This window comes from Mytilus trossulus, chromosome 4 (genome assembly GCF_036588685.1).
Source record: "Mytilus trossulus isolate FHL-02 chromosome 4, PNRI_Mtr1.1.1.hap1, whole genome shotgun sequence".
Taxonomy (NCBI): domain Eukaryota; kingdom Metazoa; phylum Mollusca; class Bivalvia; order Mytilida; family Mytilidae; genus Mytilus; species Mytilus trossulus.
In genome coordinates this window covers 77,670,602-77,684,635 of record NC_086376.1, presented here as the reverse complement: position 1 = coordinate 77,684,635, position 14,034 = coordinate 77,670,602, and the positions used below count along the sequence as shown (strand labels likewise).

At 29.8% G+C, this 14,034-nt stretch overlaps 1 protein-coding gene across 1 annotated transcript; it reads right to left on the bottom strand.

The window, feature by feature from the left end:
- Window positions 1-1,992: 1,992 nt before the first annotated feature.
- Window positions 1,993-13,331, bottom strand: LOC134716030 (DET1- and DDB1-associated protein 1-like). Its single transcript, XM_063578702.1, has 5 exons — window positions 13,286-13,331; window positions 8,366-8,446; window positions 7,490-7,541; window positions 6,629-6,690; window positions 1,993-6,206 (listed from the first exon to the last, which is right to left on the bottom strand). The coding sequence occupies exons 1-5, from the start codon at window positions 13,286-13,288 to the stop codon at window positions 6,108-6,110; spliced, it is 297 nt and encodes a 98-aa protein (XP_063434772.1). The 5' UTR covers window positions 13,289-13,331; the 3' UTR covers window positions 1,993-6,107.
- Window positions 13,332-14,034: the final 703 nt, after the last annotated feature.

Sequence of the window (14,034 nt, the reverse complement as noted above, 5' to 3'; positions counted from 1 at the left end):
GATCTACATGGCAAGCTTTTCACTTCATTTTTTTTTTTGCATTCTTATGTTCACGCTCAAATTGTTTGTAGAGCTTTTTTCTGAATTGGTGGGAGCAGAGGTGTTTGTCGATAAATTTGGTGTTGACGTCAGATTTTTGGTTACAGTTTATTGTAATTTATACATAAATAACTTGCTAAACAGTAAAAGTCCTCTCTGTGTATATGGCTTAGATGTAAGTTTGGTTTTTTTTGGCTTTGTGTGTTGGCTTGTTTATTAAAGATGTGCACTTGCACCCAATTTTCTTTCTCAAAACTTTGTGAGTTGTTCTAGTTGAATCTAGAGATTGTCAGTACAGAACTATTAGACTATCATACCCATGCCGCAGCTAATTCTCCATGAATTTATTTCACAATATTGGTATATGTATCTCTCAGTCATATACAAGACATAATTTATACTTTCAACATTATTCATCATATCAATATCACTAATCCCTCAGAATTGCATCTGATACAAGAAACCAAATATAATCACTTACAACCAGGTTCAATCCACCTTTTTCTACATAAGAAAATCCCTGTACCAAGTCAGGAATATGATAGTTGTTATCCATTCGTTTGATGTCTTTAAGCTTTTGATTTTGCCATTTGATTTGGGACTTTCCTTTTTGAATTTTCCTCGGAGTTCATTATTTTTGTGTTTTTACTTTTTACAACTCAATTATATATTTTTGTGCTGGTACAAAATCTGGAATTTTTTAATAAGCTTTTGATTTTCAAATATTCTGGCCTTGATTCAAGATTTGTTATTTCTTACAAAACCAAATAGATGGTACAAAGAGAGAATATCTAAATTTATCATATATTTAGTACAAAATACAGCTATTTTGTATATCTAATAAAGGTTCTTTTTTCCAGTCTGTATCACCTACCCTGTATCGCATACCCCGTATCGCATGGCTAAACCCGTATCGCATACCCCGTTTCGCATGGTAAAACCCGTATCGCATACCTTTTTTTTTTTTTTTTTTTTTTTTTTAACTAAAGTCAGTTTTTTAGGGGTTCTTTTTGCTTAAGAATTTTTTTTCTAAAAATAGGCAATTTTTTATAATGACGTCATTGTTTGGTATGTAACGTCACGTACATCAAGTTTTCATATTGTATGTGACGTCACGAACATCAAGATTTTACAACATATTTTTTGGCACACTCAATGCAACTTTAAAAAATACAAAACACTTAAATATATACAATAATAAACAATTTTTTTTCAAAAGAACAGATTGTAAGGTAACCTAGGTGCTTCGTATAAATAATTGAGCAGTTATTTTTTAAAAAGCTTTGAAACAAGACAAAAGCAGAACTGAAGGTAACCCAGTGCTATGGATCAGAAAACAGTTCATATACTATAATACATTACTCTTCTGTTGAAATATATGATAAAGCGTATAATACATGGCAAAATCCGTATCACATGTCGTATCACCCTCGACCAATATCATCCCTCGGGCCTAAAGGCCCTCGGGCTGATATTGATGTCTCGGGATGATACGACATATGAAACGGATTTTGCCATGTATTATTCTCTATATAATAACATACAGATTCTGGCAATGACAAGATTATTCAAAACGAACATAAAAGATGAGAGATTGATGATCAAACCAGAAGAACATACCTCTATACTGATAATTCTGATTCATTTACACAGCATCACTAAAGAGACATGTGTTGTCTTTATGTACATCTGGTGCAGAAGAAATTGGTACATAAAGACAACAGTTAATGTTATTACAAGAAGTTATCACATGTCACTATGACATAATGTAATTAAAAGAAATGGTTTGCCCCTGTAAGATTTAAAGTAGAAATATTGTACAGACAACTATTGTTTGGGACTGTATGTTGCCTTCTAGATATAGTTTGATCATTTGAGTCTCATGGTTGCTGTGTAATTAATGCATATCTATAGTTTATTTCATTCCTATATAATAAAGACAAAAACAAATGATTAAAAAAGTGTTAACATTTTTATTGAATTATATACATGTATGTCATGCTACCAGAAGTAAAGCTTTCCTCCTTTGCATACAAAAGCCATCCATTAATTCCACAACAATTATTCTCCATATTCAACATACATATGTATATATGAAACAATAACAAAAATGATTAGAAAATAGTTGTTTTCAACAAACAGTTGACAAAACAGGTACATCACTAAACAATATCATATGATTACACTACTTTTATTAGATGCACTAAAAAATTGCAGTAATTACATCAATTTTCTTCAGTTGTACTACACTGTCAAATTTTAGTAAAAACTTTTGTTCTAATTAAAAAAAATCTACTATGAAATTATGTGTAGAAGCTAATACGGGAGGTAAATTTCTTGAAAATGAAAAAAAAAAATGTTTGCCTATTAAGCATATATTTTTTTCTCCATTCTATAATTTATAAACCAAACTATGAACTTTAATGTTATTAAACCCTATTCAAATTGAGATATACTGCTTTAGCTTGCGTTTTCAACAAAATCACTTGTTTCATTGATACAAATATTTAACACAGTATATAATGGATTTCAAATATAACTTTATATAAAACAACTTAAAATTAAAAAAAGAAGTTTATTATTTAAAAAAATCCTTGCCATGCTGAATATTTGTGTAATAGTAAAACATGATGTCATTAAAAAAAATTGACATTAACTCGATTAATAAGTTCAGTTCTGTTTTTAGGAATTGCATCTATTTTTTTCAATTTAACAGTAAAACCATATAAATGAGTTTGGTTGTGAATTTTTCTTCATTTTGTTTTTAGAACAAAAGGATATTTTCTACAGTTTATGGAACAAAACATTTATTTATTCAGTTTATAGAAAAAAATATTCAATTATTCAGTTTATCATGTATATAGAACAAAACATTTAATTATTCAGTTTATCATGTATATAGAACAAAACATTTGATTATTTACTTTATAGAACAAAACAATCAGTTCTTTAGTTTATAAAACAAAGTAATTATTATTCCAGCTTATAGAATAAAAGAATAATTTCTTCTGGCGGTAAAAACAAGTTGTTTACTTTAGTTTTATAGTACTATGACTGCTCTAATGGCCAGAATGTAAATTAAAGATTTTATAGGAAAACTTAAGATTTTCTTTGCCTCTTTAACATGAACCATTTACTTAGTTTCATTATGGTATAAATATTATTACTAAATATTTGTGATAAAACATAAATTTAAGAAGAAGGATAAGGATAAGTGATGAGATTTCATATTGTTTTAGAATTGTTGAGCTTAAAAAATCACTATAGGGAAAATATGCAATACACAACCTAGCTAGTATAACATAATGATAATATCATTTGAAGTTCCCATAATTTGGTGTAATAAAATGGCAACCAATTGGAACACATGCTCACATATTACAAAAAAGTAGAAACATAAGTTGATGTTTATTTTATTCTATGAAAGTCCCAAAGTGTGCCAAAATTCAAACACTTTTCTAACCATTTGCAAAAATCTTTAAATCCTGCTCTGAAAATGTATGTTGGATATCAAATGTTTAGTTCTACAATTTTTTGGTCAAATTTTAAAATTTTAAGTTCAAAATGTTAAAATGCTAAATTATTTTCATATTTTTTTCTGTGATCATTCATACAGAAGCAGCTGCCAACACATTATGCTTTATCAAAATTCTTTATTAGTGAATTTCTCTTGTTTTGTAATTTCATAATTAAACTTTCAAATAAAATAAACATGACAGATGTATTCCAGCACTTTGTCAATCAGTTTGGAAAATCACAATGAACCCAGTAATAATATATTAAGGTGGTACCTAACACTACAGGGAGATAACTCCGTAAAGTCAGCTAAACGTTTTAATAACGTTGTGTTGTAAAGGGAATATTAAGCTTCACAGTGATAAAAATTGGTGTTTGGCAAACTGCTATATAACCAGTGTATTTTTCTGATAAAATGGTTGGTTCAAAATTTTTGAAATTTTTATATTTTTTGTTTATGAGTCAAAGTAGATACTTTGTCAAAATTTTATGAAAATTAAACGAGCCAAACTAATTTTAGTGAAAGTGTGTGGTACCACCTTAACTGGACATAATTTATCAGAGTAGGTATTAATAAATACAATTGCACTAAGTCACACTATCCAGATTGAAATAACTTATTCCAGAACTTTAAAAATTGTTTTGATGATATGACAAAAAGTTAACTACATGCATATAGCTTGCCCTTATATCAAAATCTCAACTACATGTGCACAGTATGCAATTAAAATACTATGTTTTTTTTAAATGTAGTGTAATTCCTCTAACATAAATAAAACATAACTAACTGTTATATCACCATTATCATATGACACATGTATAAATACACTTAACTTCATTCTTACCTACCAATTCTATTATTGTAAGACTATATATACAAAATTACATCAAATTACATCAAATATACACTATATACACTATAATTAAAAGTTTAAACAAAACATCTAAAGCACTATCATAAAAAGTTTACTTTTCTTGAATTATCAAATTGAAGTTTATATAATACTATCATGTAATATGATAATTTTTACGATTTCTATAGAACAATTGATTCAATTTAAAGTGCTTCAATCTTAAGACATGCAACCATACTATTCTTAACCTTGGAGGTAATTCAGGTATTTGATTATTTTTTTCTGAAACTATAATAGATCTTTAACCATGTGTAGTGTACCATTAAACTTAATTAATTTGAAGCTTAAAATTCATGTTTTAGTAATAAATTCAACTATTGAAATGTCTTTCCTTTTTTACATTAATGAACATATGAAGGGTTTAATGTAAACCAATATTTTCAACAATACAGTTTCAATAACAACACTTTTCTGTTTAAAACAATAAAATAAAAGGCCACCCGAAACCTCTATTGCCAAACAGACCGTCCTCCTATACATAGTCATTGCAATGAAAATCATAAAATTAATGTCATTGGACTATTACATAGAGAACATTGTGTACATTCAAATGCAATTAGTCTTGTTCAATGCCACAAATAAAATATATGTGGTTCCTTTTACATTCTTTTAAAAGTAGTGTGTAGAAATAATAATTTATGATATTATAAAGTGGGATTTTTACTTTAACTGAGCTTCTTTTAAAAGTAACTACTGTAAATTCAGAAATTATTGCGAGGTTTTTGTTATTGCGAATAATGCGACAGATTTGTAAACGCAATAATTCAAACTCGCATTTTGTAATATTTTATCTGAATATGGCAGGACTTTTCTCAAAATCGTAAAAATTAAAATCACATTTAAATTTAAAATGACAAAATCGCAATAATAAATGCACGCAATAATTTCTGAATTTACTGAATTTTCTGAATAGGAACTGTAGTAACATTTTATTTAACTGATTTAAAAGAAGACAATCTATAACACAATGCTGAACAACCAACAAAAACACTGCCCCTAATTTTTTTTTTTTTTATGCGGAAAAAGGGACTTAAACTTTACTGTGTTTCAGCTATGGTAGCAATGGCCATATCAGTTTACTGTTTATGAAAAATTTCATTAAGATCTTTTGAAAAATCTAAACAGATTGCACTTTCAAGTGAATGTTGATTTATTGACAGTTAAAAAGTGATTGCTGTTTGCAATTTATTATATTTTTAGAGATATTTCACAGTGAAACAAAAGGTATCATCACTAGGGCTGTTCCAAAATTACTTTAGGTGGGGGAAAAGCTGGCAATCAAATTAATGTATTATGGGTGGTTGCATTTACCTCAATTTTTTTTAGGAATTATTTTAAGTAAAATAAAAAAATTATATATTGTACTTGATGGTTGGGGTTTACAACTATGCCTCCCATGCCCCTCTGCATTGAATTCTGGAACAGCCCTCGCCATTTACACTAAAATACCCTTATGTGTTTTAAATCTCATAGCGAATTGATATTTTTTTGCAATGAGAGTTCTCCAATCAGTATTGTCTCAATATTACAGGAAACTCATCCACTTGACAACACTTATCCATCTTCAGCACCTTTAAAACTTCCATACATTCAGTAGAAATCACCATTTGAACACAATTGACATAAAATAAATAGTAACTATGATGCATCGTCGTCACCTAGTCGGGGCATTTTTGATGAGGTTTCCGTACTTGTATCTAAACTGGCTTTACTGGAATCTCTCTTTTTATTGGAATTCTACAAAAAACAAAAACAAATATTATCGTTACCAAATAAATATACATGTATTCCCTCCATTCTCAACTAATTAAAACATCAATATTGTTGTGTTTAAATTCATTATCCATCTTCAGCACCTTTAAAACTTCAGTACATTCAGTAGAAATGGTATAATTAACATATACCATTTTATCAATCTATATTCTCTAAACAGAATGCATGACTTAAATAAAATGTCTGACCCTGATATTGTCCACAGTGCATTCTACAGATCAAGAAAATCTATACAACAAGAATAATAATTATTTCTTGGTAAACACAAATCCCTATTTTGCATAAATATTGGCCTGTTTGATTGTTAACTTTTAATTTTTAACCTTACTTTAGCAAGAAGTTTGGATCTGTAATTATAATCTAAGGACATTTGACATTTCACTTACCTTTTTGTCCCATTGCTGGTGTAGATATCGAAGAAGTATATTTGTTTTTTCAGTTGTTATTACTGTAAAAGACAAACAAACATGTTAAAATGCATAAAAGTAGCTGTGGAACCGTAGCTCTTAGGTCCTAATGATATTTTTTTACTATTAGCAGACGTACTGTTCACCAGCTACAGTAAAAGAACATATGTTTACCTCTAGATCTAATTTGTTTTTTTGTGTTGCTGTCAAATCTCTACTCCACATATATGATAAATCCCCTATTTTCTTTATTCACATGTGCATTTCATTATTTAAACAAGAACATGCTGTATGGAGTTGCTTATCATTGAAGGCAACCTGTAGTTGTTAATGTAATTTCTGTGTCATTTGGTCTCTTGTGAAGATTTGTCTCATTGGCAATCATACCACATCTTCTTTTTTATAAGAAGTTCTACATATTGTTATGTTGAGCCTATCCTTATTCCTAATTCTTAATATGGGAAACAAGAATCATTAGAACAAGTGAATTTCTGACAGGCTGAAAGAGTGTTTATACATTAGGTCAGCAATGCTAAGCTAGAATGCCTAGAAGTTTATTCAACACATCAAAATTTTAAGTGTAAGTCTGTGACAGCCAATACATGAGAAGTGTTGGAGAAATATTTAACAGCCACCACCAGCAGATGGATAGACAGGCAAATAGCAGACAGGACTAGCATGGGGATTGCAGTATTGTCCTCAAATCCTAGAATTTTGGGCTATGAAATCTGCTTAAAATAAAGCAAGAATACTTGTAATACTGTTGAGTGTTGTAAGTGTGAAACAAGATGATTGATATTTAAAGCAACATCTGGTTTATTATATTTGTTTTACATGTACCTTGTTCTGATGGATAATCTTTTGTTGAAATATAAACTGTGGGCTTTCTTATCTGAAATCAAATAAGTAGAATTGTAGATATATATGAAGTATTATCATGATTATACTATATATTTAACATGGATAACACTATGTGAATGTTGCATTAAATGGAATCTCTATGATCTGAATGGCATGCTTGTGCATTCCAGTTGTGTTGTATTTAATGAATGGCTATTATTTGTTTGAGATTTATTGAACCATAAAATTAATTTTTGACCGTTCACATTGAATAATTCGTGAAGCGGGTTATGTAAAGGAAATGAGAAGAGTCAAAAATTTATTTTATGGTTCAATGAATTCAAAATAAATTATTGCCCTTCATTATAAATAAATTTCTATCAAAATTAAAACTGAAAGAACTTTTTATATTATCTATATTAACAATAACAATGTACACACATGTTGGCGTATAAATACACAAGGTCAGAGTAGGCTTGTCGCCAAAAAATTGACAACATTGAAAATAAAAGTAATACTTTCAACAAATCAGAAGACAGTAAATACACCACATTTATTTATTCAGCTTTAAATAAAACATTGTAAAAAGAGTGTTCATACATGTACATTGTGTTTCTTTTTACTATAAACATGTTATTTTCAAGAGTTTCAGCAGTTTTTTAAAACAAAACAAAAAATACTCAAATAATTCTGAAGTGTTACCACATTTCTCTTGTTCATGAAATTTTAGAGTAATAGACTTAGTTTTAGTAACTAGTTCAAAAATGTTAGGAAATTAAACACACTCAATACTTATGACATGGCAATGCACGCAATGTGAAACAATAAAAATTACGTATATATAACACAACACGATTATTCATCTGTAAAACTTACACTTGATTTACAACTAGCATCTGTGTGATATTTGGTGAAATTATTCTCATCATGTGACGGCAAACCTTTTAAAAAGTCAGCCTAAAAACAAATAAAATGTAAATGTATTAATATTAATCATGTTATATTATCTAAAATAAAAAAGTAGTATTTTCAAAAAGCTTAACTAAGAATTTTTCACAATTTACATGACATGCATGATGCACATGTACATGTATAAACATTAGTATTATAGTATATATGTACGTGTAGCATGTACTATAATGTTTTACTTCATACAATTTGTACAAGTCAACATGGTAAACAAATGAATTATTGTTTGAGAACATCTAACAGAACAGAGGTCTCAAATTTTTTTTAAAGTGGTTGTTGGAAAGTTTACAAAGGACGAAGGGCTGACACAATTATGGTATTTTGCAAGAGAAATACTAGAGAGAAGCAGCAGATTTTCTTCCAGTACAACCAGAGAAAAAGATTTGAGAACCAGTTGCATTGGCTCAAAATCCAACAAACAACATGACCAATAAAATGCTCCAAATAGATCCTGTCCCTTTTCAGGTTAATGTACCTTGACAGGAGGACTTCCTCCAGGAGGAATGAACAGATGCACAGACCCAAAAACATAACTGCCCTATTTCATTGTATTTTAAGTTTTTCTTTACCAACATACTTAAATGCTAATTACATGTATGATATCCAAACTGCTAAATGCAATATTATGGTTTCCTGTTGATTTCAATTTTAATTTTATTTATATATAAACATGATGAACATGACATGCATGAGAGAGTAAAGATTTTAAAAGGAGAAAAATTAAAAAAAACAGATGCTCTGCAGGGCGCAGCTTTATACGACTGCAGAGGTTGAACCCTGAATGGTTGGGGCAAGTATGGACACAACATTCAAGCTAGATTCAGCTCTAAATTTGGATTGTGATTAAATAGTTGACACAGCATAGGTTTCTGACACAGAATGAATGTGGTCTAATGAACTTAAAATTTTTGTTTTGCCTTTGAGCAATTCACTATGCATTTGAATATTAATCCTCTCAAAAAAATATTTGAAGAAATTTTCTATCTTTTTATTTATGAAATTTCAAATAAAAAAATTGAACCCCCTTCCCCCTCAATTTCTTTTCACATCCCCCTTTCCTTTCTTCCAAAACCGATCTCAATTCAAATTTCCAATGGAGTTTGCAACACTAATTACTCATTTAAATACATCATAAAATATTTAAATGTAAAAAAGTGCTTGTTATCACTAAATGGTAAAGATTGTTTTAATTTATCAGTTGGCAGTAAAAGTGAATATACATTGTATATTGTATAAAACATTGATTTCAGTTGATTCAACTACTATTATGGGCAAAGAAAGATAACTCCTATTGATTTCCCACATTGTATATTGTATAAAACAATGATTTAAGTTGATTCAACTACTATTCTGGACAAAGAAAGATAACTCCAATTGATTTTTTGCTATTGCACAATATTGTGCAATTAGATATTTCTTGCTATTGCGCAATACTGTGCAATGGAAAATACTTGCTATTGCACAATACTGTGCAATTGAAGATTTCTTGCTATTGCACAATACTGTGCAATTGAAAATTTCTTGCTATTGCACAATACTGTGCAATTGAAGATTTCTTGTTATTGCTGAGTACTGTGCAATTAAAAATTTCTTGCTATTGCACAATAATTAATATATTATTTAGGATCCTGATTTGGACCAACTTAAAAACTGGGGCCATAATCAAAAATCTAAGTGCATGTTTGGATTCAGCGTATCAAAGAACCCCAAGAATTCAATTTTTGTAAAAATCAAACTTAGTTTAATTTTGGACCCTTTGGACTTTAATGTAGACCAATTTGCAAACAGGACCAAAAATTAAGAATCTACATACACAGCTAGATTTGGCATATCAAAGAACCCTATTTTTTTAATTTTTGATGAAATCAAACAAAGTTTAATTTTGGACCCCTATTTGGACCAACTTGAAAACTGGGCCAATAATCAAAAATCTCAGTACATTTTTAGATTCAACATATCAAAGAACCCCAAGGATTCAATTTTTGTCAAAATCAAACTAAGTTTTATTTTGGACCCTTTGGACCTTAAAGTAGACCAATTTGAAAACGGAACCAAAAATTAAGAATCTACATACACAGTTTGCTTCGGCATATCAAAGAACCCCATTTGTTTAATTTTCCATGAAATCAAGCAAAGTTTAATTTTGGCCTCTTTGGGCCCCTTATTCCTAAACTGTTGGGACCTCAACTCCCATAATCTTTCCCAACCTTCCTTTCGTGGTCATAAACCTTGTGTTTAAATTTCATTTTTTTCTATTTACTTAAACTAAAGTTATTGTGCAAAAACCAAGATATTGTGCAAAAACCAAGAATAATGCTTATTTGGGCCCTTTGTTGGTCCCTAATTCCTAAACTGTTGGAACCAAAACTCCCAAAATCAATCCCAACCTTCCTTTTGTGGTCATAAACCTTGTGTTAAAATTTCATAGATTTCTATTTACTTAAACTAAAGTTATTGTGCGAAAACCACTTTTAAGATAAACACTTACAGGGATCAGATGATGTAAAAATACCAGGGGTTCAAATTAACATTTGGTACTGGAAGGTCCAGGACCTTTGACACTCCAAACTGAAAGGTCCACAACCTTAGTTCCAGGTCCTACTTTTACAGTTTTACTTGAAATATTTTATAACACAGTAAGATACAAAATTAATGTGCCTTTGGTGTTAGGTTAGCTTGTTTCATTGTCAGTGTCACTGTTGTATAATATGTTTTATAATAAATGTTATAATTGTCTTGTAAAATATGAATTCATATATAATCTTTTTGGTACATGTATTTGTCCCTGTTGGTAGGTATGTTGTTACACTGATTGGTAATTAATTACTAATTATACCATTATCTCAGTGCTCACACTACTTCAGCTCGATTTTAAAAGCTCACTAGAGCTTGTGTTGCTTTGTTACTTTTTATCATGTCTATTCGCACTATTTTTGAAAATAAACTACAAGACTTCCAGCTATTTACTGGCCCCTCAAAATTGAGAAGAAATTTCCCCTTGGAATTGCAGTAATATGTTTATACTTTAAAAACATCTACATGTCATATCAGCAGTTATTAATGAGAAATACTATACGTCACATTGTATTGGATGTTGACATGCAATTTTGTGAACTAAAAGTTATTTTGAGTTTCTGCCTAAAATACTTCTGCTTTTTCTATTTTTTTCCATATATCTTTGGGTTTTCAATTAATGATTATATTTAATACTCTTAGATCTGTACATATGTATGTATGTATTTTGACACCAGCCTAACATTATGTTTTTTATTATTATTATTGTATTTGATTGTCAAACCCAGAATTACCCTTATCCGTCCCTAGAATCTGATCCGGTTATGTAATTCTCTTCGTTTCAGGTTTATATGGCATCCATTGTTTTTCAATGTTGATTTTGTCAGTCAGAAATTTTGGTAAAAAGGTCTGCAAAGTTGATCTTTATTTCTTTCAAATGGAAGGTCTGTCGGGTGTAGCTAGTAACCAAAACTTAAGTCCGCTAACAATAGTGGAAGGTCGCAGACTTCAGACCACGGCTTATTTGAACCCTTGGATACTGAGCCCAAGGGTGAAAATGTGGAATTACAGTTATCCCGTACCATTGTAAACTCGTACCAACGTCAACTCGTACCACTTTACAAAAACTCGTACCAATGCAAACTCGTACCACTGCTAACTCGTACCAACTTATTTAAATGCATTTAAATGGTGTTTAATGATGTATGTAATTAACTTTCACTTAATACCTCGCAAGTCTGTAAAATGTATATAATTTGAAAGTACATTGACCAATTTGCAGCTAATGTTCCCTGTCTATTGGATAGAAAATACCGTGGCAGATTTGCTTTGTTGTCTCCTTTGACTTTTTTAAACTTTTACTGATTATTATTGAATTTAATTTTTAATCATTCCAAATTAATTTTTCATGAATAAATCCTAGCCTAGCAGTTAATCAAAATAATCAAAATGATTTCCAAAATGAAATTCTTACTTTTTATAAATAACAAGTTACAATGAAATGTAACCGTTTCCTGTTCCCGAATTTTCCCGCCAAAAAGCACATGGCTTTCAACAATTGTAAACATAGCATTCAATTTGAGATCATGGATTACAGCGTTAATTAATTTAATTTGGATAATTTGGATATAGACATTCAACTTAAGGTACAGTTAAAGCAATGTTTTTTCTTTCTTCTGGATTATAACTACTTTGAAAGTTCAGCTTAAAAATAAAGCTTTTTAGAAAAACATTCGTATTTTTGTCTATAAAATCCAGTATAAAATTCAAGTAATTCAACATTAATTTTATTAAGTTTAACTAAAAAATAACATAAAATATTCGTAATTTTTAATATATTTTTGATGGTACGAGTTTGCAGTGGTACGACATCCCAGTGGTACGAGTTAACTTTTTTGGTACGAGTTAACATGGTACGAGTTTCCGTTGGTACGAGTTAACTTGCTTCCAAAATGTGCATGTCACTTGTGACACATATATATGGCACAGTTGGCAAAAGTATCATGTCGAATACTAGGTATAAATACACAGAAACGTTTTTTATAACTGCAAAACAACCACTCTTATGAAAAGGTCAAACACTCATTTTGGAGACATATTCTGTGACATTTCAAATGTAAAAATTATATCCAGACATCCACAGACTAATAAGCAGTAAGCTCCTACAAAGTTTCAATAGAGTTATAACTTTTGCATTGTTATCAATTAACACAATACGCAGTATGTTATGATTGTCTTTACTTTGGATATACCCCGGGTACTTAAAAGTGTAAGAAAACACTATAACAGTGAAAATAATGGGATAAATATTACCATCGTCTTGCCAAACGTCTGTGGTGTCCTAACCGGAAATACAATAATTTCGAATCAAAGTCGGATAATACAAAAAAATCCGGATTCCTTATTAGTAGATCAGTATAAATATTTGTGATTATTGTTGTATGATCAATTTCCATTTTTCAAATTGAAAAATAGAAATTGATCATACAAAACAAAACAATATAATAAACGCATTTCCAATTTACGAGGAAATGAAATAAATATTTAATTAAGAATAGACTCAATAAGAACAGTTTTATTTTAAAACATTCATTCATGCGTTTACAAAATTTTATAGTTTTAAAACTATTAAAATTGAGTTAGAGACTTTTGAGACAATATATTCAAAAATTAGATAAATGAAAATTTATGGTTTGGTACACAAGAGATATGGGTGTTCTAATTTCATTTGCAAATTTCTGTTAACAGGTTATTTTTCACCACCATATATCGTCTAAAAGACACATGGGTTTAAGTGCAGTGGCCTATATACATTTACCAACACAAATATTTTAAACTTGACAATTAACATAAACATACTCTTATATCTGCATGCTCTGGAATTGTTTTGATGTATAAATGTTTAATTTATGTATATTCGGGAAAATCCTGCTAGTAAAGCAAGTCAGTATAGACATTGGCGGATCCAGGAAAGGGGTGACAGTGTCCGGGGGTTGGCCGACTCAATGCATTTGAATAAGGGACATAAAGTTGGACCCCCTTTTGTACTGGATTGGGAACCC

Bases quoted from the DNA above. Each gene is read 5' to 3' on its own strand.
- LOC134716030 (XM_063578702.1), bottom strand. The intron at 7,542-8,365 runs GTAAGTTTTACA...ATTTGATTTCAG, and splicing joins ATGCTAGTTGTAAATCAAGT to ATAAGAAAGCCCACAGTTTA. The intron at 6,691-7,489 runs GTACATGTAAAA...TGTCTTTTACAG, and splicing joins AGATTATCCATCAGAACAAG to TAATAACAACTGAAAAAACA.